Source organism: Micrasema longulum, unplaced genomic scaffold, assembly GCF_059751315.1.
Source record: "Micrasema longulum isolate JH-2025_06_02 unplaced genomic scaffold, ASM5975131v1 h1tg001009l, whole genome shotgun sequence".
NCBI classification, from domain to species: Eukaryota; Metazoa; Arthropoda; class Insecta; order Trichoptera; family Brachycentridae; genus Micrasema; species Micrasema longulum.
The window spans coordinates 132,019-158,415 of record NW_028278197.1 but is presented as its reverse complement, the minus strand read 5'-3'; the positions used below and the strand labels follow the sequence as shown (position 1 = coordinate 158,415).

The 26,397-nt window shown below is 32.1% G+C and overlaps 1 protein-coding gene across 1 annotated transcript; it reads left to right on the top strand.

The window, feature by feature from the left end:
• Window positions 1-7,182: 7,182 nt before the first annotated feature.
• Window positions 7,183-19,566, top strand: P58IPK (dnaJ homolog subfamily C member P58IPK). The gene is made up of 10 exons (XM_088232687.1): window positions 7,183-7,392; window positions 7,551-7,661; window positions 10,722-10,921; window positions 12,565-12,765; window positions 13,338-13,466; window positions 13,670-13,894; window positions 15,026-15,143; window positions 16,757-16,889; window positions 17,255-17,384; window positions 18,626-19,566. Exons 1-10 carry the CDS (start codon window positions 7,314-7,316, stop codon window positions 18,767-18,769), a joined length of 1,470 nt encoding a protein of 489 aa, XP_088088813.1. The 5' UTR covers window positions 7,183-7,313; the 3' UTR covers window positions 18,770-19,566.
• The last annotated feature ends 6,831 nt before the right edge of the window (window positions 19,567-26,397 follow it).

Here is a 26,397-nt window from a genome sequence, read left to right as displayed (position 1 = left end):
TCTTAAAGGCACAAGCGCATATCTGTTCATCCCTAGTTTTCAAATGATGTACATTGTTTTTGTTTATATTTTGTATTTCATTTTAATTGTTCTGTATGGTTAATGGTAACTTTTTGTGTACATAAAATCTGTCCATTAAGAACTATAGTCCTCAAAATATAGCTTGATTAGAATGACAGTCATCAGCAAAAGTGACGACATAACTTTGTAGCAACATCTAAGAAGTGATTTATATCGGCATACGAAAAATCATTAGTATCTGGCATGTTAATTTATTTTTTTAATTCAATGCTTGACATATATATAAATCAACATAAATGCGTAAAATCAGCTTTAAAACAAAAAAAAAAAACTAAAATAAACTTAATTATTATTAACGACATTCTTACAAGGTTACATCATTTAAAAAAAAATTTAAGAGATGGGATAAATTGATTGAATAAAAAAATAATTCATGTGATGTTGTTCATGAAAAAAAGTATAAATGTCTTATTTTTGGGTGAATAATTGTCTTAAACACACTATAATAGGCTTGTTTTTGCGTTTTTATATCAATTTTCGGAAACAGAGTTTCATGTTTGCATGAAAAAACTGATAAAATTTCCCATCACTAGTGACATTAGTTTGACAGCTGTCATTTTAATCAAGCTATATTTTAAGGACCATAGATGAATAATTTATATTTTAGCTACTTTAGATAATAAAATCAATACTATCATATTTTATGTGCTGAATCAAACTAATGTAATTTTATGTTTTTTTTTTGCACCAGATGCCCAATGAAAATGGTGTATGAAGAAGTTCAGTGATTTTTTAAATGTTTTTATTCGTTAATAGACTATCAAGCTAAGCCAAAAATTGTTTTTCTTGTTTTTATATATCGTATTATCATCGCTAAGATTTTTTAAAGTTTTGTAATTTTGAAATTACCCCGCCTGTGACTTCACTAGTTTTCGTCAGTGAGTTATTCTGTCGTCCCGTAATGTCGAAATACACTAAACGGTAAAACAATGGCTTCCCGGAAGCTGGAAATTTATCACAATTTAACAATGCTATAGTTGAAAATCGTTTTTATTAGCCTTTTCATACATTTTTGAGAAACTTTGCCGTACAATAGGAAAATATTACTTTGAGCCTCCCTCCCCGGTGCGCGGTGATGTGTAGCTAGTACACATTGCGTCTAATAACTATAATATCTTTATAAATATAATAAATATCGGGTTTAGATTTTCAGTATTCCTCCATTACACTTTTACGTATCGACTGAAATAATTTGTTATTAAATAATAAGTACTCATTAGGCACAAAAAAAACATTTTATCGGAAATCGGGGATAAATTACAAATATCATCAAAAGTATACTCACAGTATACCAATAACACCTGGCGTTACACGTCCACTACATGTCTAGTCACGTAGCCCAGTACTAGCTACTTAGTAGTTCTCGGGAAGTTGGCGCGGGTGCACGTTTTGCCCGAGTCGTTAGCGATACCCAATGGTTTTTTCATGTTTTCAGCAGTTAAATTTAAAATATTATCATCTTTGAATTAAATTATGGTTAATTAAAGCCGTTCCCTATAGATATTTCATTTTTCCCTTTTTAAATCTCTTTTTTTTTTAAATGTGTAGTGACTACACAGCACCGTAATGCCCGGGTGTTTTTAGGACAGTAAGGGAAAGGCTAAAAATAATTTTAAATTAATGAGCATCTATGAAATACTGTCAAGTAGTATAAAAAACGTTTTACTACTTATTAATAGCGTAAAAAGCATTTTTAAATTTATAATTTTGAATTTCCGCAAAAACGGGCCATTAAGTGCCGAAAATCAGCATTCTTTATTAGCGTGGTACTATTATATTCTGTTTGCAAATCAGTAAAGAAGGTAAAACAATATGCAAATGAGCAAAATTAAAATATAAGCAAACACATCAAGCACTGACTATTCTCACTAGGTATAGTAAATACCTGTTCATTGCATTGGCCACGCCCCTAATAAATCACGATTTGGGTAAATTTTGAACTTTGTGTCCGTTTCAATTTCAATAGAATATAATCACAAATTTTGATGTCACAGTTATCAAGGCCAAACAAGGTGTTTTTGTCAGGACGCATTTTTTGACGAGAACGAACGCAGCAAACTCCGGTGACAACTGTCACCAAGTGGAGGCGATACGGTTGGCTTGGCCATGTGCTATGGATGCCTCCCGAGAGCCTTAACCACACTTGCCTACTTTACAAGGCATCAGGTTCTCGTCGTCTTTTTTTCACCATTTCCAAGTACACAAGTAATAACACCGACGGCCTGTGTCATAGCTGTGGAGTTATGTGAATTTTAACTTTGTCCAGGCGGATGAAGAATACGGTTCTGTGTGTGAAATAGGACCAGAACTCTAGATAAGTGTTTTCCACTTGATGGCTGCTCAGGTAAAAGTCCTGAATAAAGAAATCGAGTAGAGATTCCACCTTGAAGATAAGGTTGACAAGTTCTCTTACCATTCTTTAGGTCCTGGGTTCGATTCCCGACAGGGTGGACGTGGAATATTAATTTTAAGGATTTATTTAACTTAACTGCAATATTTCATAATTCCTGGACTGGCACCTAAAGCGTAAGACTGGTCACTTTACCTTGATGTGACAGATGATCGAATTACTCTGCGTTTCACTGTGTTCGGAAAGGAGGATGATGATTGTGATCTAAGGAAATACATATGTAATGTCTGTATGTGTGTTGTGATTTGCTATCTCTTTATTTACAATTGAGAAGTGTAAAATCAAAACTAACATTTTACAAAAGAAGAAAAAAAAAACAAAATTCCGACAGAAGGTTAAATAACTTTTGAATGAAATATATCAATGGTCCCTATTAACAATGCCGGGTATACATTTTTACCAATTTTCACTTATTTATATAAATATAATTACAAAAAAAGTTATATTGTATACAATAATTTATTTGATTGAACATAATGTTATTTAGTCAGTTTCTAGGCTAATATTGTCGGCAGTAATAACTTTGTCCATGCAACAGTGTTGGTAAAACTAGCTTTGAACTGCTCTACTCAAAAGTAGTCATTTTGCAGAACCGAGATTGTTAATAGGGACCATCGATATGTACATTGTTTTTATTAGAGCACACATAAAAAAGTGGAGACAGTTTCAAGGAATATTGTATGATCTCAAGTTTTGGTATAATGTAACTTTTTATAGTGAAGACATGGAAAAAGAAAGTTCTTATAATAATGTTATATATACCAAACGAAACCCCGTAATGATTCTCGGTCCAACATTATGCGAGCATTGAAATTGGCGTCATGTGATCGATTTCCACCAGTTGCAAGAAAAAATCCAAGAAATATTATTTTCTCCATTGATCCGGGTTTTGTAGTGTACTTTTGTAACTTTCGTCCATATCCTCTTTATCCCACCTGCTGACAGCCTTTAAAACGCTGAGTTCTGATGGTGGAAAGGGGCTTGATGTTAAATCTAATTGAATTTAGACCACAAAGTAGAGTTTTATGGGTAGATTGCGCTAATCATATTTTTCTCAATTTATTTATGCATATTTTCAAAATGCGATTTTTGATTTTACACTGCTCAATTGTTGAGAGCTTTGTTGTATTTACTAAATATGAGATTCATCTTAAAAGAGAATAATGTGTCTATTTATAGTACGTTGGTGAGTTATTATGGATGTGTATATTAATTTCTGGTCATGTTATGAAATAGATATAGTTTTTTGTAGATTTTAATTAATAAAGTTGTTATTGTTTGTTAATGTCTGTGTTTTTATTTATTTTATGTGTCATCAACTTTATTTCCTATGTCCTTATTGGCTTCTAAAAAAAATGATAAATATAAAGGAATAACAATGTGAACACAAAGAGACAGCAAAAATAAATGTACAAGAATAAAATAAAATGATAATTGTAATAATAAACATAAAACTAAACTAAAAATTCCAACATAAATTGAAATATGCACTAACTTACTGAAATTGCTAAATCTCCTCCTCCAAGCCCAAGTCCTTAAAATATCGGACTATTAGGCAGGGGGCAAGTGCTCTCACATCCTCAGGTTTAATCAATGGTCCGACGAAGATGCCACTTCTTTTGTGATATAAAACCTCACATTTACATAACATGTGTAAAGGCATCATCTTCTGCACTGCAGAGCCTTAGTCTAGAAGTTTACAGGGGATTCATTCTAGCAAGCTGTTTATTCAATCTGCAGTGCCCTATAAGGGTTCTAATGATAACCCTCACTTGGTTTTGGCTTAGTTTCATTAGTTCGAAAGCAAACCTCTGTGAGTACCCCTTCAGTAGTTCTTTCATATAGTGCTGATCAGGCGCTTATGTTCTTTTATGAAGGGAGATGTAATTGTAGTCCATTAATTTTGTCCAATGATTTTTTTATACCAACCATAGAGAATTATTTATATCCCATGCACTGAAGTATAATTAAATAGAAATGATGCTTCATAGAGTGAAAGTTTGAAATTATATTCTGAAAAATGAGCATTGTCGCATTAACATTGATATGCAAAATGCGTAGTGGAATAAAAAATACTACCTGTCAATGCCAGTTTACTTTGAATTCAAAGCTGTAAGTCGTGGCTTTTTACGGTGCTTCACATTTACTAACTGCAAGTTTAGTACCGGAAGCTAAGTTGAATGGACATGGACACAAGACAGGTGTTTAGTGTTGCATCTAGTGATATATACATATATCAATGATCCTATGTACATATTACCAAATCCAACATTGGAAATGTGTGTATGAGAAATATAAAAATATGGTAGATTTTGCACTTTAATATTTTGAATTTATAAGTCATGTAAAAACATATAAGTTCTAAGGTACTTGGAATAGCAATGCATTATATAAATGTGTTTATGTTCATGTTTAATAATAAATGCTACAAAAGCAGTCTGCACTAACATACATAATATGTATGTTTAAGCAACTGGTTTAATTCAAATAAATTATATGCATGTATGTATTTGTGAATGTCTGTTCTGTATTTAAACTATTTTATGCATGTATGTATTTATGAATGTCTGTTCTGTATTTAAACTATTTTTGTTGAGGATAAAAATGAAAAAGTTAGTTATTTTCCTACTGTCAAAACATAAATCATCTTGAATAGATTTGTTTATTTTTAATTTATCTTACTGAAAGGAAGGCACATTATTTTATGATAATAACATATTCACCGGCATTTAACTAAATCAATCCTTTTACTACCATCTTGAATTTTCATTCCAAACTTATGTTGCTTAACTATAATCACTGGGGCTTAATCAAATAGAGATGATGAAATTATGTTCCAAAAATTAGCATTGTCGCATGAACATCATCATTATAAGCTCGACAGCCCTGGGTGGGCCTTGGCTGAATCCAGGAGTCTCCTCCACTCTTGCCGGTCTGCTGCCCTTCCTCTCTTCTCCCACCCCATAAAATGCCTAACTCTCTCTTTGCCACAAGGACGATGAAGACCAGGAAGACCCAAAATGCAATGGATGGACTGCATCAGCGCAGATATGACAATGTTGGAGAAAAGAAAGACTAGCTATCTATGCCAGTTTACCGTAAATTCAAAGCTGTATGTCGCACCTTTTTACGCTGCTTTACGTTTACTGACTGCAAGTTAGATTCCGGAACTTAGGTTAAATGGAACACAAGACGGGTGCTTAGTGCTGCATTTAGTGTATACATATATATCAATGGTTATAATGTATATTTATTTTTCAAAGTAATTTTAAAAATATAGGATATTATGATGTCACTTAGCAAAGAATAGTCTGCTGTTTGGCCGGGCCAGTCTGTATTAATTTATATGCCAAGAGAAAACAAATATATTGTCATCCTAACTTGTAAAACTCATAAGTTCGTATGCACCACTGGGTGTGGATAGGGAAATAATGATGATTTACAAATAAATAAATAAATATTTTTCATGCGGATTTTGTTTCCTGTCTGAATAATGTTATTTCGAGGTAAAAGGAAGGTATTTCGGCTTTGGACCTTAATAGAAACTTCACCACATTTTCATGGTAAAGCAATATTCGGTGTTATAGTCAACCATCACATTGGTATGGGTGGAAAAAAGAAAGGGAACAGTGGTTTCACATATTAATGTAAAATATTCTGTGCTGAATTCGATATAATCACCATTTACTTCCAACTCTTACCGCATGTCTTCAGAAAAGAAGAATTTTTGCAACTGCTTAGTATGTAAATATAAGGTGTAAGTATTTGAAATTAAACCACTTACAAATTTACAGGTTAAATACAAACACTTAAAAATACAAATTATATATTTAATGCAGAAATGCGATCTCTCAGGCAAATGTGTGTTAAAACTGTGTTTGATAGATGCACAAATATTGAGATCTGTGTATTTTATGTGAGACTGAGGCAAACATTATGGTCAAAATAAAGAAAGGAGTACTGTGTTGGTTAGAAAATGTGGAGCGAATGGACGGCGAAAGAACAACTAAAAGAATTTAGAATGCAAATGTTGATGGATTCAAAAAACGAGAAAGACCGAAGAAGACATACTTATGGTCCAACAAATACTTGAAAATGGACATGTCAAAAGTCTGAATAATCGACGTGCATGCATGTGAAGATGTATGAATGTCGATGAAGCGACGAATGCATGCAAAGACAGTGATTTGAAGTTTTATCCTAGTAGCTTGGGTAGACTATTACTACGTTGGTAGGGATACGGGGAAACGGCGTTATTTGTTTGTTTGACATATTTACAAATAAACACACGTGCAATTGAAATTTAAACAACAAAACCCAAAAAACTACCTACAAATTACATAATGTGAAATTAGAATTGGCCTAATATTTATAAATAAAAAAATGAAACCTTCAGTTCTCATGAAAATTACCGTATACCAAAATTTTAAAATTGTTTCGGTACAGTGTTCTTAGTGGTATCAGTAATTAAATACTATTTTTGTCTGCTATTATTCGTGACATCATAAATTATATCAAAATGATATAAAACGTCGTTTCGTAATCACAATTCGAACTCTCTCTAGCCGTATTTATTTATTAATACAGTAGATAATTCATTATATTTATTTTTGTAGTATTTTAAGTAGTGAAATGAAAAAAAATAAAATTATTCGTGATGTTATGATTGTCGTATATTGTAGCTTCTCGTTAGAGCTGAGAATTATTTGGACCAATCACGTTAAACCACGAAAAGAAATGGAGTGTTGTGCGTGTGTCATTTTTGTATTAATCTAGCAATATAACAGACAATTTTAGTAAATCCTTTAGATAGTAACCAGCAATGGACTGTATACAAAAAAGAAGTGGGCAGAAATTAATGCCATGTATATTTTTTCTAGTCTTAGAACTTTTATTTAATAGTAAGTTACTTTTTATAACCTATATACTGACGTACAATTTTGACGTTTGCATGTTAATTATTTATTTGAACGGTATTACCGGTGTACGTGTACATTAAAACGGTATAAAATTATATTTTTAGTGTGTAAAAATCTTTAATGCTCAACTTGTATTTCAGTTTCAGAAGCAGCAACTTCCGCTGAAGTAAATAAACACTTAGAATTAGGTAGAGATTTCCTATCGAAGGGTCAGTTATCTGACGCTTTGACACATTATCATGCCGCCGTCGGTAAGTTTTACACTCTGATAACTAAACATTATTTGTTTCTTTTTTGCTTTATTCGCTTTGTAATTTCAACAATAATTTACCTGGCTTTTGAGCAATTTAATTCAGTCAAAGATATACAAAATAAAGCATTTGAGAGATAGCCTTATCTTTGATTCAATGTTATATTAACGCAACTTACTAAAACGAAGCTGGCAATCGGCATGTTTTTTAAACAAACTGAATCTCGCGTAATATTAATTTCAACTCGATTAAATCAGTTCTCAGCTAACATCTAAATTTTCATTATCTGTTAAGGCCCAAGACACAAACCCTCCGGTCTTCAACGCCAGGTATTTCATATATTTATGTACTTACACAATCTGACGTCCAGCCTTATATTTTTCAAAATATTTACATTTCAGGCGAACGTGCGTCTAGTTCAAAGTATTTCTTTGAAGTGACAAATAAATGAATACATAGATTAAATTTTTCTACTGACATTTCTTGGTAGAACTGCACTTTAATTATAATAATAAAAATACATATATAGTTTTATTCCACTTTTATTTATAAATTTTTACCAGTGACTGGGTTTCGTTGTGACCAACATCGTCAGACTGGTGGGTAATTTAAAGTCTTTTATTTCCATAATTAAATAAAATTACGATTTACAACCCCTGCTTGCACTTTTATATAACCTTAGAGTATCTTCAAAGTATATAACATAGAAATTTGTTTAGTCTTCCACCAGTCTGACGATGTCGGTCACGACGAAACCCGGTCACTGGTAAAAATTTATAAATAAAAGTGGAATCAAACTAAATGTATTTTTTATTATTATAATTAAAAAATGAATATATTGTTAACATTATTTCTGCGCACTGTGTGTGTCAAAACTCCAATATAAATTTGTATGGAGACAGGTGACTAGTGTTTTGAAATGTTCCTAAAGTTCGATTGAATTACAGTAAAAATTTAATTACTTTGAAATAATTATAATGCATTTTGAGTATTTTTTAACTTATCTAATCTGGAATTATGAAAGGATTTTTCAATAAAATCTATGTTTTTTTACCCAAGCTCCTGCATTTACGTCTCATAAGATTTTTAAAATTTCAATCACTATACCTTAGATATTTACCTATTGAATTAACAGCTTAATCACCGGTAATATTGCTTCTGTTGGAATGATGCAAATGTGCTGGGCTTTGGAATCAGATGATGTTTATGAGATGTTGGTGTCCAAGTATTAAATTGGTGTTTTCACCGACAACATTGAAAATATATCACACACATGGTTGAAATTGCGTGTAAAATATCCGAGCTTTGTGAACTCATTAAGTACTGGCTCGGCACCACATTACAATTTACAACTTTGTAGTAGTGTATTTTGTAAATGTTACCTATTGTAAAATGCAAAGAAAAAGATACAATAAATAAAATAAAAATAATTCTAGCCATGTCTACTAACAAGAGGAAGTGTCTCTCAATTCGTAAAAAAGTATCAATTATTTGTGAAATATAATGTGCTAGAAAAATGTTAAAGTGCTTAAAAAGTGTTCTTTTCACAGTGTAAAAATTGTGGAAAAATAAGAATGTTTATTTATCTGCATTTGAAATTTAGAAAGTGGCATGTTTGTAAGCTTTTATTAGAATTTTTCTTAATAGTTTCAATTTTCAATTATCTGTATGAACCTCAGAGTAATAATGCGTAACCTAGAGAGGAGCCCAAACGTAGGAAAACCATTCTATGACTATTGGGTATAGAATGGTTTTCCTTAAGTTAGCTACAGTTCGTAGCAAAACAATGGGCCGTACTCAGGTCGAGAATTGCCAAATGGATATTAATTTGCATTGTAATTACTTTTAAATATGTACCTGTGTATTTATTATTGCAGGGTTATTCCAATATATTTTTCTGTAATTCGCCTATATTTATTTTATAAAACTGAAAATACGTTTTTTTGCTTATTTTTTTATTTATTTATTCATTTTATTCACAGTGTATTTATGTTATATTTATTGAGACATAAATCCCAACTCCATTGAACCAAAGTCCTGTGTTGAGTTTGTTTGTTTGTCCGTCAGTCACATCTCCAAAATGGCTAGTCGTAGCGGCCTGAAATTTGGACACGTCATTTTAAGTTGCTATTTTTGAGTAAAATTTTAATCGACGTCTACTTGATAAAAACTCAAACTTTATATGGATGCCTAGTGCGGCCCTGACATATTGCCCATAATCAACTGTCATTATCAACAGTAAACATACTTTAATTCACAAATATATCCCCTAAATTAAGAAAAAATAGTATCTGAAGTAAATATGTTGATATAAGGAAAGTTTTTAAGCAACATAATACATGTGTCGGGACAATAAATTCCAAAAATCAATGTAAATCATGGAAAAATATTCGGAATCAATTACCTGTGAAAACTAACTCCTTTAATACCTTTGACGCTTCTACTGCTGCAACCAAACACTGCAATTCACGATAGTCGACTTTTATTTATTACAACATAAATATCCAAGTTATTTACAAACAAAGCCAAGCACAGCTACAGAAGCATTCGATTGAACCATTATGTTTATGTTGTCAAATAAAACAAAATGGCCACCAATTGGTTGGCAAACCAACATCGCTGGCGTTCTATGAAACATAGTGTTAGGGCTTCTCTTTCGGTTACGCATTATTACTGAGGTATGAACTATATGTATTTTTAATTGTTTGCTTAGTGACAGTATGCAATGCAACCGGATATTTTTTAAAAACCCTCTCTGTAATGCTTGTAACGAGCAAATTCAGTAGGTCCCATCTTCCTTGTAATGACCAAGTTCGACTGTATTATAAACTTTTATAAACGTAACTTACTAATGTAAATATGGGGGGAAAAACAGGACCTGGCAAAACATGTGAAAAAAGCCACCAAAAAGAAAAGTAATATGTGTTTACGGTGTTTGCATTCTTTGCTTGATTTAAGAAAACTTTATTATTCTTTTTTTGTATTTGAATATCTATGTTTTAATATTAAATATGAATGGCCATGTTTATCTAATTAAAATAACATTTTCTTGTTTTCCAGAGGGCGATCCACAAAACTACCTCACATATTACAAGCGCGGTACTGTGTACTTTGCTCTCGGCAAGGCCAAGTTCGCCTTGTCCGATTTCAGTAAAGTGCTGGAGATGAAGCCGGACTTCAACTCCGCCCAGCTTCAGCGAGCCAATCTTCACTTCAAGCTGGGCTCGCTGTCAGAAGCGCAGCAAGATTACTATGAAGTGGTAAGTGCATCATCATAATATCTTTGAAGATCAATATTTTTGAAGTCTGTCGTCATTCTATTTATAAAACCGAGAAGTTTTAGAGATTTGTTTACACTATTATCATTGTGTTTATAATAGGACTGTATAAATCATTTAAAGTAATACCATGATCCCTTTTCTAAGAAACTTGAGCAAGAGAAATATGTTTAAGTTAGTAGTTGAATGAAAATGATTTATTTCATCATCATCATCATTCCATATCCACTCCCTAGTTGGTGCATATGGTGTCCACATAGATCCTCCAGGCATCTCTGTCAGCTGTCAGCACCCGTGCATCCTCCAAAGTCAGGTTCGCATATCATAGTTCTGACATGAACTGCTGATGAACAGTTAGCAGCGGACGTCCAGGACAGCGAGAACCTGATGCCTTGTAAAGTAGGCAAGCCTGGTTAAGGCTCTCTGGAAGCATCCACAGTATGTGGCCGAGCCAACAATATCGCCTCTGCTTGATGACAGTTGTCGCCAGAGTTTGCTGCGTCTGTTCTCTTATTACTTCATTCCTTACAAAGTCCAACCAAATTTTGTTTATTTTAAAAACTTTATTCTAACAGATATCGAGACAATGTCGTCGTATCACAGACAATTTTCTTTGTCACAGACATGGTTTCAGGTCCGTATGTCATTTTTGAGAAGGGAATATTATTGTTATTAATTAGAAGCCTAGTAGGTGAATTGGTTCAGCCGGATGAATCTCACCTACATGATAAAGGCTCCAGCTCTTTTATTTAACAAAAGTCGACAGATGGAGGAGTTAAGCAAATGTGGATGTTTAAACATCAGCAGAATGATGAATGTTACACAGCGTGTAAAGTGGCCACTCAAACCAGCCAATGGCATATCATAAGCCATGCTAGACTTCCAATTCTCTTCTCAAAAATGTTTTCCCTCTCTGTCGCAAGATCTAAATAACTGCCTAGGGAGAAAATCCAGCCTGTCTACAAAAATTTGGATAAACTCAAAACATTGTTGATACTGGGACTTGTTTATTTTCAAAAATGTACTTTAGATCGCCGAAAGCTGCCCAACTTGGTCCTATTTTTCGTGGCAACTACGCTGTCTGGTTATCTAAACCAAGTTTGACTTTGTGTCCTAGGTTTATGTATTCATCAACCACTTTGATTTATTATTATTAATGAAAATGTCTTTCCTTGTTGGACTCATAATCTTCGTTTTATTTGTATTCATTTCCAAACCAATTCTATTTGAAGCCTCATGCAGTTCCATAATCATTTGATTATGGAAATCTTTATTTACTTGTTAAAAAATATACAATACACGCCCTATTATTACACATATTTTATTAAATCTTCAAGTAAATATTCTTATCTTATCTTTCACCTATGTAGGTATGCATTATTTTCCAAATTTAAAGAGGTTTAACTTCCCCGAAACTTTCTGACAATTCATTGAAAACCAAGACTTATCCTCTTGAGACCCGAGACAAACTTAGTCACCAGAAAAATAGATTTTTTATGTAAATGATAAGGGTGGTAGAAATAAATCAAATCGATCAGATTTTTTTTATGTAACAAAATTAATAAATAATTATCAGCGCCTAATATAATTGTATGTCAATGAATATTTTTATTTCGTGTTTCCAGTTGATAGCGGAACCCGAGAACGACGAGGCGAATGTCAACTACGGACGCATATCGGAGGTGGCCGAGGACATTCAGCTGGCAGAGGCGTACTACCGGGGGCAGGACTTCGCAGCCTGCGTGGAGCAAGTTCAGAGGATATTGGAGTTCTGTCCGTGGGCGGCGCACTTAAGGCAGCTCAGAGCCGAGTGCTACATCGCAATGGTAACATTTACATGAACAAAAGTACTAAATTATATTATCGAGTTTTAGATATTATAGGGAAGTTTAGTAGTTACATATTTCTGCTTGGCATTCATATAATTAATAATAATTGTACCTCATAAATAAGTCTTGTTAACAGATATAGGAATTCACAAGTGCACTAATGACAATCACAGCTGTCTAAGAAAACATATGTATGACAAGTAAAGTCAAGCATTAATTTAGTATTTACATAACTAATACATAATAAATACATTATATTATTACTCTATAAACTCATGTGTTCAATGTTCAATATTTTTCCAATATATTACAATGAAATAACTTAGTTTTTTTGTATGTTCCACTTTATTTTTTATAATTTAATAACCAACTAGTTTCAACAAAATACTATGCCTTCTCCAGGGTTAGTTACATACTAACATGAATAACGTGGTATAAATAAAAAAACAACGTTTTTTCATTGTAATATATCGGATAATAATGCTCCACAAAGTTAGTGCTTCAAATATTAAAAATACTGCATATTTTTGTCTATATCAAATCCAATTTGAATCTTATTATAATTTCAGGGTGATGTGTTGGGAGCCGTGTCAGATATTAGGTCTGTAAACAGATTGCAACAAGACTCTACAGATGGATACTTCAGGTTGGCATCACTGCTCTACGAAAATCTAGGTCATGTAGCTGACTCTTTAAAGGTAAAATATTATGAAAATATTTGGAAGGCCTGTGCTTTAGTTTTTTATTTTCATCTCTCTTGTTTTCTCTTTTTAATTTTTTAAGTATAAATCTTTTATATAATTGAATCATTGCTCATTATTTATATTAGAACATATGTCTGTACTCTATTTACCTTTTTATTAAAAAATACTAATATCTAAGCACTACGTATTTCTTTTAGGAAATCCGCGAGTGTCTGAAGTTAGATCCGGAACACAAAGACTGTTTCCCACTCTACAAGAAAATAAAGAAGATAGACAAATTTATGACTGATGCCCAGGCTGGTCAGGAGTCGGGAGATTACGCCAAGTGTATTGAAGCCGCTGAGAAGATTATTAGCAATGAAGAAGAAGCTTCCATGGTCATTTGGGAAGCCAAAAAACTTCTCTGTGTCTGCTCTAATAAGGTTATTTTTTCATTCACTCTTACATTTCTAGGTTATTCGCAGCAATTGTGGCAACGCTGAGTTATTGTATCGATTTATTAAACGATTCCTAAAATAATATAGACCTAATTTATATTTAGAGGTGTGTACTTCATATTGTCAGCGGAAATTTGAAATGCTGTAAGGGACAGAGTATAAATTGTTCAATGGCGGGAGAAAAAGAAAGTCTAAAATAAATAATTCTTGTTTTTGTCAATATGTCTTTATCTTTGATGGGCGGGCATAAGAGTAAAATTGCAAAAGTAACTTTTCTGGAGAGTAAAAAAAGATTATTATGAACTCAATTATTAGTTACAGAAATCATATTTTGCAAAATGGATTATTATTTACAGATCATTTTAACCACTAGTACTACTACTACTACCATCACGCTATTTCCCGTAGGGGTAGGCAGAGAGAATGAACCGCCACACACGTCTATCCTGGCATATATTCCTAGCTCCTTCCACGTTCATACATCTTGTCATACATGCCCTTCCGTTCTGTCTGCTTTTGACATGACCAGACTTAAGATTTTGGTTTATCTGATCATGCCACGTCTTCCTTGGCCGTCCTCGTCTCACGTTACCGTTTATTTTCCCCATATATACTTGTTTTACCATTCTTTCGTCGTCCATTCATTCTCCATGATATCAGTTATACTTGACTCAGATTTATGTATGAAAATATATGTTATTACTTAATAGGGAAATATTACGTACTACGAATACCGATATAAATATATAAAATGGATTTTAAAAAATTAATTGTATTTTTAAAATCAATATAAATATTGTGGAGAAATTTTAACATACATAATTATTTAATTAAATTGTTAAAAAACGTGTCTCCACAAAAACCCGATATGTTTGGTCTTTGACAACTGTGACGTCAAGAATTGTGATAATGTTCTATTTAAATTTAACTGAATCGTAATGTATCAGAGGTGTGGCCAATGCAATGAATATAAAATTATAAATTTTAAAATATTTTTAATGCTACTAAGCACAATTTTTTCTTCTTAACAGTATTTCATAGACCCTTATTAATTTAAAATTGTTAGAAAATGCGATGTTTCCCTATTACTTTGTTAATAATTCGTTTTTATTTCAGGATGAGCAATTTACCCCCGCTGTGACGCACTGTAGAGAGGCTTTAGAAATACAGAAAGACGTTAATTTATATTGTGAAATGGCTGAAGCACTTATTGGCTTGGAGATGTACGATGACGGTGAGTCTGCTAGTATATAAGTTTCAACTCATTTTCAATTTGTTGTCGAGAACTATATACTGCATGGAAATCAAGCTGTAGAACAGAAATTGATCCTTGGATTTCTGATTTGGCATCTACACAACCATGGGACCCCAACTTGATACATTACTATTGTTCAATGAACTATTTCTATTTATAAATTTTATGCGGAGTACAGTCAGAAAGACCGGGAAATCTAAGGAATTTTAAAATCTTTTTCATTACACCTATCCAGATTTGCACTCTCGTAATTCATAATACAGTAAAACCTCAGTTTCACGTTCCTCAATTTTATTTTCCCGCTTTTTACACCGAAATGTTAAGGTCCCATTTTTTTCCATACATTAACATTCAAATATCCCCCCCAATTAACGTTTTTGTGTTATTCATAACCCCGGTTTTACGTTGAAAATTTTTCAAAACTCATTAAATCTGTCAAAAGACATCGAGCTGCGCGCCGCCGTGTGAATGGAAAATTAAAAAATGCTTAAATTATTGTCTAAAACTAAATTCAAAGTAGGTGCAGTGTAATGAGGAAGTTCAGTGTCTTTTTTTTCTTTTTTTATATATCGTATTATCAGCGCTATTATGATTTTTTTAAGTTTTGTATTTCTGAAATAACTCCGCGTGTGACGTCTGAGGTTGTTCTCTGACAGACAGTTTACGGTGACCAAACCGGATATCCTTCAAAGCTCTCATATCATTGGATGGTTCATATGAACCAGTGACGTCATTCAAAGTAGTGCGCTTTTATTAAAATATTTTTTATTATTTTTTTCATACATTTTTAAGAAATTTCACCATACAATTTAATGCTCTAAATTTTACTGCGCGCAAGAAAACATTTTTGTAGCCAATTTCACATAGGGCTGAAGTTCCTCATTGACTATTCTGTTGAAGTGTCTAATTTTGACATTTTACTAAATTGTGACATGCAGTTGATGCATGTTAAGGAAGAATATTTTTTTTACATCAATAAATTACGATGCAGAAAGTTTAAACATTTGGCAATAGAAATATTATTTGAAGCTATAAACATAATGTGAAAAGAAGATATTTAAACAGTTATTATAAAAGTGTGAAACATTTTTGCCGCGATGTAAGAGACAGTTGAAATTCTATGGTACCATACTAAAAAAAGTGATGCCATATAAATAAAATTTCCTAATATTTAGGCGAAAAACCATTGTATGTATTTTATGCAAATTCAAATTTTTATTTTCGTGTTTTTAAGGTTAAGTACCTATGTTAAATTATTTAAACATGTTTTTTTTTTAATTCAATAAAAAAAAAACACATTATAGTATTGATTGTATAAATACAAAATATTTTTATTGAAAGCATAGGTAAATATTAATAATCCCCAATTATGGCACTTTTTACTATTTTTCTGCAGTGTATTTAGTATTATAGTCTAGTACAATAAATATATTTTTATGTAATTTTATTTTTTCCATACATTTTTCATTTCCTCAGTTTAGTGTTTTCCTCAGTTTTACACTTTTTTTGTTGCTCCCTAGAAAAACGTAAAACCGGGGTTTTACTGTAGTGCCATGCCATCTATTAATTTTGTTTTTATTTTATTGTTCTAGCTTTCTATAAATACCAGGATGCTCTGGGAATAGATGACCAAAATCCTCGAGCTAAGGAAGGAAAACAGCGAGCGCAGAAATTACAAAAGCAAGCTGAGAAAAGAGATTATTATAAAATACTTAGTGTTAAAAGGTAAGTCCCCCATCGTGACAATCTCTCCCATTACCCCCTGCCCTCATATTTGTAATTTTATTTTTTTGTATTTTCCTTGTATTTATATTTTAATACAGTTAATGATTTGTATTTGACTTTTTTTATAATTGAGTCATAGAGTTACAAAACCCGCTCTGAAAGCATTTTTACTTACAAGGGAATCACAAAAAACTCTCCTGAAAAATTTCGTTTCCAGCAAATGTTGAGTTTTGGAAAAATAGTCCTCAATGAATTGTTCTTGTTTCAATTGTAAAATATTTCTTGTAACAGCACAAGTATGCAGTCGGTTTCCTTTACATAAATAAATAGAGGGGTTAATAAATCTAGGAGTTGTGTGGTTTCAGGTCAGCGACGAAGCAGGAGATAGTAAAAGCGTACAGGAAAGCCGCTCAAAAATGGCACCCTGACAACTTCCAAGGTGATGAAAAGAAAATAGCCGAAAAGAAGTTCATCGATGTAGCTGCTGCCAAAGAGGTAAGTACTATTTTTTTATAATGTATTTGAAATAAGTATTTTGGGGTTTATCATTCAACCCGTAGATATGTGTCCAGGCGGATGAATACAGAATGAAAAACTCCCTAGGGAGAAAATCCAGCCAGTCTGCAAGCATTTAGACATACTCAAAACATTGTTGAATTATCTATCTGGTAAAAGAAGAAGTATAAAAAAATTGGAAAATTGTTTTCAGGCGTTGCCTAGTAGGTGAATTGGTTCAGCCGGATGAATCTCACCCACATGATAAAGGCTTCAGCTCTTTTACTTCACAAACGAAAGTAAACAGATGGAAGAGTTGAGGAAATTTGGATGTTCAAACATAGGCAAAATGGTGAATGTTACACAGTGTGTGAAGTGGCCACTTAAATCAGCCAATGACAGGTCATAAGCCCTGTAAATGCCTAGACTCCCATATTCCTAACTCAAAAATGTTTTCCCGCTCTGTTGCAACGAATTTGAATACAGTTCTGTTTGTCAAAGAGAACCAGAACCCTCGATGAATGTTTTCGACTCGATGGCTGCATTTAGGTAAAAATCCTGTATAAGGAAATAGAGTGGAGAAAAGTCAGGATTAGAAACGGGTTGAATCGGATTGTGGTCCTGTGAGTGTCTGGAACTCACGGATCAAAGGTCCGTGGTTTGAATCCCACTCTGCCCCAACTTGATTACCATTTTCTATCAGTAGAGTAATTATAGAGTTATTTACAACTCGTTGAAAATGGTCCCTTAAAATGAAATATTTGGATAAATCATAAGAACACAACTATTTATTTTATGTATTAAAAAAAACCTCTGTTAGATTCCTGGCTAAATATTTTGAGTTGTCCAAATCTTTGTAAGCAAAAACTGTTGAACAATATCCAGATCGTTATAAGGAAATAAAAAATAAAGGAGAAGTTTTAAATTTAATTGTGCAATTAACTTTGCGGGACATTTTTTAAAGTGATTCTAATTCGCTGTATGATTTCAAAAGCAATAAAAATATATCTTAGACTAAATTTTGGGTTTACTTTCAAAATAATGCCTTAATTTAATGGTTGATCGAACTATCCGGATTTCCGTATATATATGGATATAGTCTGGCATTCATTAATCCGGGCAATTGAAGTTTTACTATATTACTATTCTTAAATTAGTGTTATTTCAAAACCACGTGTAAAAAGGTTCCAGTCTAGTTTATTAATTAAAATGAAAATGTATATATTGTATTGTTTCTTCAGGTCCTCACTGACCCCGAAAAACGTGCCACGTTTGATGCCGGAGATGACCCCCTGGACCCCGAGTTGGGTCGAGGGGGAGAAGGAAACCCCTTCCACCACTTCCATCATGGCAGTCCATTCCAGTTCAAGTTCCACTTTAACTGATACACACCACCAATTCAATAACACATACCGTACTCACGACGACAATGGTTCATTGTTGCGATGTCCGTGTCCGATGCGCAATGTACGAGGGGGGACCCAAAAAAAAGGGGAATTTCGTTATGACAAAATTCCCATTTTTTTTAGGTCCTCCCTCGTATAAAAAACTTGTGAAAATTACATAGCCTTGTTTTCTTCACTCGTGCAATCCCTGCCTGTTTTGCGTACATTGTCAAAAGAATCCTAACTAATTTTCTAACAAATTTATTTGTCTATCCTATCCTTACAAATGTTTTGCTTTCTCTGTAACCCTTTAGTCTGCCTGTCTTATGGCAAAACGATGCATCTCAAAAAAGGTCAAACTGAGATTTAGGGTCAAACCGAGAGCTTTTAAAATGTTTTATGGCAATTAAATTAGAATTTTTACATAGTTACACCAATTTGCCAATTGGCTAGGAAGCTTTATAAAAAATAATCTTAATTACCATATGACATATCTCAGAGAGTAGAATATTTTGAGCCGTATTACGGCAAAACGATGCAACCATAGATGCATCGTTTTACCATCAGACAGGAGTGCGGTGGTTCTTAACTTTTTCAAAGTCACGGTACACTTGACTTGATAACCTTTAACTGAAACCCTTATCAAAATGGAATTTATTTTATATGAAAATCTATTAATGTGATACTCGAGCTTGTCAGTTTTATCCGATTTCAGAAATATTTCATAAAGCTACCCTTACTTCTTCATTTGAATTTATAAGTATTTTTAGTTTTTATATTACCGACAGATCTCTCGTTGGCTTTCGTAATTTCGGCTCGGACTTTCGGTTTTCACTGTTTTGCTGATTTTTCTGCTTTACTCATTTTTTTCCCGGTGCACTTGCATCAAGCTCGCGATGCACCAGTGCTCCGCGGTGCTCCAGTCGCTACTCTACTATGACAACAAACCAGCAATAGGAATATTTTCACCTGTCAAATTGGAATTGAGATCGTCACATGGTTAATCTCATTTCTTTATATGTATGTAGTTACTCACCGGCTTTGACGTACCTGTAATAATGAGTGATACCTTTAAATGATTATTTTTTTAAGGAGATCAATTTTATTGGAATGTACACTATTTGTGTAAGAAGATAAAGTGATGTTTTTAGAGTTTCTAAACTTGTTGTTTGTGGAATCGTCATGCAAATTTCAATCTACGCTTGGAAGATTGATAAAATTATTTGACCCAATCCGCACCATTTGCATGTTAACATGAGAGCCCCTGCGAAGGCTCATTCATATGTAAAAAGTTTTGTTTATCTTATCTTGACTCAAAAACGATTGTGTGAAAGATTTACCGTGACAAATGTTATCTCAGAATATTTACAATGAATTTGGGATGAAAGTTTTGTGTTTTATTGACATGTGGAAAAAGATATCTTAGATAGGTGTCATCTGTGTTTCATCTATATGTTGAAAAAGGGTTTAATAATTTTGTCTACCGTAAGCATTTATTTTCTTTTTATTATTACTTACATATTAATAATTGATCGGCAGGCTGTATGTATCTGATTCCCCTTTATATCTGCGTTCTGTAGTGTCTGAAGTCTATCGAAACAATTTTGAAAATCATTTAAATGTTACCACTCTTCTCAAATACCTCAGGCAAATGTTGAACAGTTACATATTTATGTAACAGTGTTTTAAAGCATTCAAAACAATGAGGAAGTTCAGTGGTTTAAAAAAAATTCAATAGACTATCAGACTAAGCTAAATTATTTGTTTGTATTTTTATTTTTTTATAAACTTCGCAAACATTTTTTATATCCAATTTCTCGTAGAACTGAACTTCCTCATTGAAATGTCTTTGTACTATGCGCAAAACTCCAGCCTCTAAAACTTTATTTTTAAATTATTATATTATCAAAAATATAATGTACATAAATACTTCCTTGTTTATAAAAACAAACTCATTATGTATATGTATTTTTTTTCTTGGGCTTGATCATAATTAAAACCTGGCTGTGTTTTTTAACTTGAGGATTCTTTTGATCGTCACTCGATGTAAATTCAATATTTTAGCATTGTATCGAAACCATCTTTCTTTCAATATTTATTCATTATTTCTCTTTTGCAATTGCAAGACTGATATGAAATATTACTTAATTGAAAGAATTATTTATGGTTGAATGATAAATACACAGTTAATAAAGGCATATTGATGTTACTATTAATAAATTTACATATATGTAAATATTTAAAAAAATATGTGTATCTTCAATGATACTGCAATACAGTGTAGCCTTATTTTTTACGAAAATGTTGTTACTGCATAAATTCATCACAGGGACTAAGGTTTTAAATAATTTATATTTTTACTCTGAATCCAGCGGTATTTTTAGCTGGATAAAATTTCAAATATATATTAACAAGTCAGTTTTTAAATTCCCTTGTAAAAAAAATAAATCGATAGTTATGCAGTACTGTAGTATCACCGATGATTCGTAAATCTGGTTTTATATTGCTTACGTTTTTCACTTGTCCGCTTATTGAAATTGTTATTTTATTGATTGAAATGGCATTTGCTTTGTGAAACGCTCAGCTGAACAGTGCTACTAACTTTTATTATATTTAAAGGATACAAATTTAGTTTTGGGAGAGAACTCCTTCTTTTTATTTTTCTCTGGATAACTTCTATAGCGCCATTTTTATGAAAATCACCTCATTTAATATGATGTTAGAAAACTAATATTATTAATGACACAGGTCATAACGTTATATATATTTTTTAAATTCTCTAGGTTCTCTATTAAAAATATTTGTCAATCTTGAAAAAATCTATTATTATCTAAAAGCATTTGGACATGCTCAAATGTCATATATTGTCATATTCTTCAAGTTTAGATGAATTTTTCCAATGTCTGCATTGCGATTCTGAACGAATTATCTACCCTCTAGAAAGCATTTAGAATCGCTCTGCTGGTCATCCTAAAACTAAAATAACATTTTTATTTTAAACTCATTTAGAAAAATATAAATAATTAAAAATACAATGCTTATTAAGGGCACTTTACAACAATGGTTTTGTGCAATATTAAATTTGATTATAATTCAATTTAAGTCTAGCAATACCATTGATTTTGATCTGCCTTCTACAAAATATTATTTATGACATGTTTGGATATTTTTTATCGGAGATGTACTCAATGATTTCAAAATATAAAAAAACTGTCAGTGATATGATTTTTATGTTTCCAATTATGTAGCAAGAATTTAGTATATGAAAGCTATTATAGCTTAATAATGAATTCTTTTCGCTTTTCTTTATTTTAAAAACATATGATCATGGTCTCATAGCGTCAAATACGTATCTTTGTAATTAAAAAAATCATGTACATCTACAAATAGTTGATTTATTTACATTTATTGCGACACAAGTCCTGACCCCACGTGATTAAAGTCTCATGTTGAGTTGGAATGAATAATATATATCGATTAAATCAGAATTTAAATTTAAAGATAAAATTGCAGTTTGTCAAAAAGTGTAGAATAAGAGGGCGCTGGTGGTCTTATAAAATTTCTTCTTATGGTAGCAATTTAAAAACAGCAGTACTGTAATAGAACATTGTGACCTTGTCATAACCAATGCAAGTCTCTTATAAATGGGTGTTACCAGCATAAAAATCTGTTGTAGTTATGATTTTTACTGATTTATTCTCTTTTTTGGCTGACAGTAATAATTTTTTGGCTCATCTCAAATGCCTCCCAGCTGCACAAACTTTAATTTGTGTATTTAAAAACCTCATTGCGAACCCTGGAAAGTGATTTGATGTGATTATTTGCAGCAGTACCATTGTGTTTGCATTTAATATATATTTTTTATTTCATTGAGAATCAATGCCAGCCAGTTCTCTAATAATGTACATACATATATATTTATGTAAATGACAATATTTAGTATCTTTATTTATTGTAAATTGTTAATCTTGGAGTAATTATTAGAGTTAGATAAAATAGTGTTTCCACAGAACATTCCGAACCACTTGTAGCTTTATAATAAATTCTTATATTTTTTATTTGACTACTCTCCAATAAAATATGTCGTGGTTTGTGAAAAATTTATATGCATTTTGCTGCAAATTCACGTAGAAACTGTTATTTTAAAAATTATATTACGCTTTAGCCATAATTTTATAAAAGAATACAAAGGAAAGCATGTAGTAATTTTTAGAGGCATAAATATTTTTTTATGTAACTGCACATTGAATAATTCTTTATTTTCATTAGTTTGTGTTACATAACTGATTTTAATTTTTGCTTTGCATTGTGCAAACATTTTTTAGCCATTAATAATTACTAAAATATATAAATAGCTAGAAAAACAGTATTTTATAACTTTGCCCCCATGCCAATGTACCACTTAGGATTTTTTTTTTCTCTTTGATTTAACTTGCCAACCTATATTATGTAAAGCCTAAGATGGCCGCCAAGTCACTGTCACTTCATGTTTATAACAAGTCATTTTATTTTTATGTTTTGTTAATAAATATTTTTATTTATTCACTAAAATTAATATGCTACCTTGACAATCTTTCATTTATGTCTACATATTTGTAGTTTTATAATGAAAATTAAGCACTTGTTTTCGTTCTGAAGATTTCTAGAATGATTAATTTATTTAGAAGTAGAACCCCATTAAAATTATCAAAATAATTTCATAATGAAGAATAATAGATAATTATTGCACATACATAAATTTGCCTTAAACGATCAGAATTTTTAGTGATACCATTTATCTAATGCGTAGGAATTAATTTATTTCTTGTCTAAGTACAAATTGAATGTAAAACAATTTTGTAAAGAAATGGGCGTGATATTAAAACTTGCGAGGATTGCTACTCAAAGTCTGGAGTAATTCATATTTATTAAGTAATCTGGTCTTCATCACAGAGTGAATGTTAAGTAATAGAGCGTGTTGTAAATATTTATATTATAATTTAATAAAATTATATTGTTTCTAATACACATTTTTTATTTACCACCTGTTTAAGAAAAATATATTTAAAATATTTGCATTCTTTCATCGGTCTAACAGACATAGACGTGCACTGAGACTTCAAAAATGATGACACTTAACTCATGCCACAATGTGCATTTCATTATTCTCTTTCCGCATCTAATGGTGCATAGGACACTACATTGGTACATTTACTGCAGCGTATCTTGATCATTTTTGTTACATGAAAGTAAGATGATCAGTCTTATGCTCCATGTGCCAGTCCTCGGGCTCAGAAATATTATGAAGAAATATTTCATGTCAACTATGTCGAGAGTTAAACCCGAAACCTCTTGCATGACCACGAGGCGGAGAATTTAGTCATTCTTCAACCGCCAGCTGGGTGTGACGTAAGCTTGACGTTAAGAATAGAGACCAAAATGTCTGCTGGTGTTGTGAAAGCGTGTAAAAACCATTTGGATTAAAATTCTAAAAAAGATTGTGTACTTTGGTAAGTATTTGTTTAAAAGTGATTGTTGAAGAGTGGAGGAGGTGTGAAGAATACCTCGTCCTAGGAGGAGGAAAATTTAGTAACCACTTACTTTCCACAGTCCACACTGTATTTTTGGGGAAGGAAGGTTGCGCAACTCCACTAACCTGCTGATGATGTGGCGTGATGATTGCTGGAACCTGGCTGGTAAAGCTGGCGGTTTAGATGGAGCTTGCGGTCTAAATGGACGCTGGCACAGCTAGCTTGATGAAAGAAAAGCACTTCACTCGTAGAATGTTATTTGTGTACTGATAATATAATGTTTTTTCCGGCACTCACAAGTAGAATTATTGTTACATGGAGTGCGCTAGGGAAATGGAAAGGACGGGTAGGTAGATATAGATTAGTTGAGAGTTGGTCCGAACAGTGATTAACAAAGTTTCTTCTTCTTTTGCCTCACCTACCGGAGGTTGGCGACCATCATTATGAATTCATCACGATCCTGGGCCAGTCTGATCAGCGCTACTGTATCCGGCACACCGAACCACTGTCTAAGATTTCTGAGCAATTAACTCTCATTGTGGAGTATGTGGCCAAGTACAAGGATTTTCTTCTTTTTCAGTTCAGTTCGGTTCGGTCAGTAATTCCCTCTCTTTATTCATTATGCTTAAACCATTTCATTGGGGACACAACCAATCCATGAGGCATTCTTCTGCACAACCAAAATTTAAAGTCCTCAATTTTGTTCATCGTTGAGACTTTGAGAGTTCAATCCTCCACTCCATGCATCAACACCAATATTCTCCATCTGTGCTTAGTCTCAGATCTCGGTTGCACAAGAGTTTCCGTATTTTATAGAAGGCTGATCTCGCAATCTCAATTCTGGTATTTATTTCTGAATCCGGATTCCACTCGTTATTTAGCCAGCATCCTAAATATTCAAAACGAGTAATTTGTTCTTTTCCATTACCGTCCATTGTGAGAAGGATGTTAATGCCTCTCCGTTGATCCATTTAAAAAAAAAATGGGTAAAAATTAAAAGGAATTTGAGAAGAGAACCTCATTGGTTTTCATCAAATAAGAATGCAATTTTTTACAATGTAACAATGTTTAAAAATTTGGCTTATTAATATTATAGACTATAGTCATGAATTTTAAGCCAATGATAAAAATAAATTGTTTCATAAAATAACACTTAACATGTCTGCGTTTATCAAAAAAATATGTATTGTGAATTGGTAGAATTTCATTTTATTTATTGGTGAGGTATCCAAAATAAAAAACGTTGTTGGATTAAATTCGACTTCTATTTAAAAAAATATATACAAGAGTATACAATGTGACGCGTTTCGTCTTATTAAAACATTATCAGGCTTTTTGTATCAAACTGGTTTGATAATGTCCTGATAAGGCAAAACGTATAAACACTCTTAAATATATTTAAAAAAATAAAAGTAGAATTTAATCCAACAATATTATTTTATTTTGGATAGGTACATTATTAAAAATAATTCAAAATTTGTTAAAGCTTTATTTTTTAAAACAGTAAAAATATTACAATATGTTGTAATACATTATTAAAATATTTTTTTTCAAACAAATTTTATTCCTCATTATATGCGGCCCTGCATTTTCGAAATATGTTGAAGCATCGGGTTTATGACAAAATAGGTCAATTTATAGGTCAAAACGTTCTTTTGATTAACCTAGGTATTTCAATTTTGGAGCTATTTTCAGCTAGTAAACAACTCAATGATAGATAATGGGAAACAAGTTGCGGTGGAGCAGGGTTCAACCTAAAATATCCGTCCTCACCAGTACCGCGGAATCACGACCCAGTCAAAATATTTTACCTGTTTGTTCTTATCTGTTTTTAGATTTCGACTGAAATCTACCATGTATTTTTACCAGTACAAACTCGTTTTTTATTATTTTTCTCTTAAAATTCGACTATGGTATGATTTATGTTTTACTGTTCTTTATTCTTCTATTCTATTTTTACTCTCTCACATACACAAATTATAGTTGGTTACAATACAGTGTTTAAAAAGAAAAAAAAAATGATTACATTCATCAAATTTGCATGCAAAAAATAAAAAAAGTAAGTTAGAAGTTCGCTAATTTAAAAAAAAATGCCTTTAAAACAACACAATTTTGCTA

What these genes read in the sequence shown, in the direction of transcription:
- P58IPK (XM_088232687.1), top strand. Translation starts at nt 7,314, where the DNA reads ATGGACTGTATACAAAAAAGAAGTGGGCAGAAATTAATGCCATGTATA. An exon ending in ACATTATCATGCCGCCGTCG is followed by an intron (nt 7,662 to 10,721) that starts GTAAGTTTTACA and finishes CTTGTTTTCCAG; the next exon opens with AGGGCGATCCACAAAACTAC. An exon ending in ATGTAGCTGACTCTTTAAAG is followed by an intron (nt 13,467 to 13,669) that starts GTAAAATATTAT and finishes TATTTCTTTTAG; the next exon opens with GAAATCCGCGAGTGTCTGAA.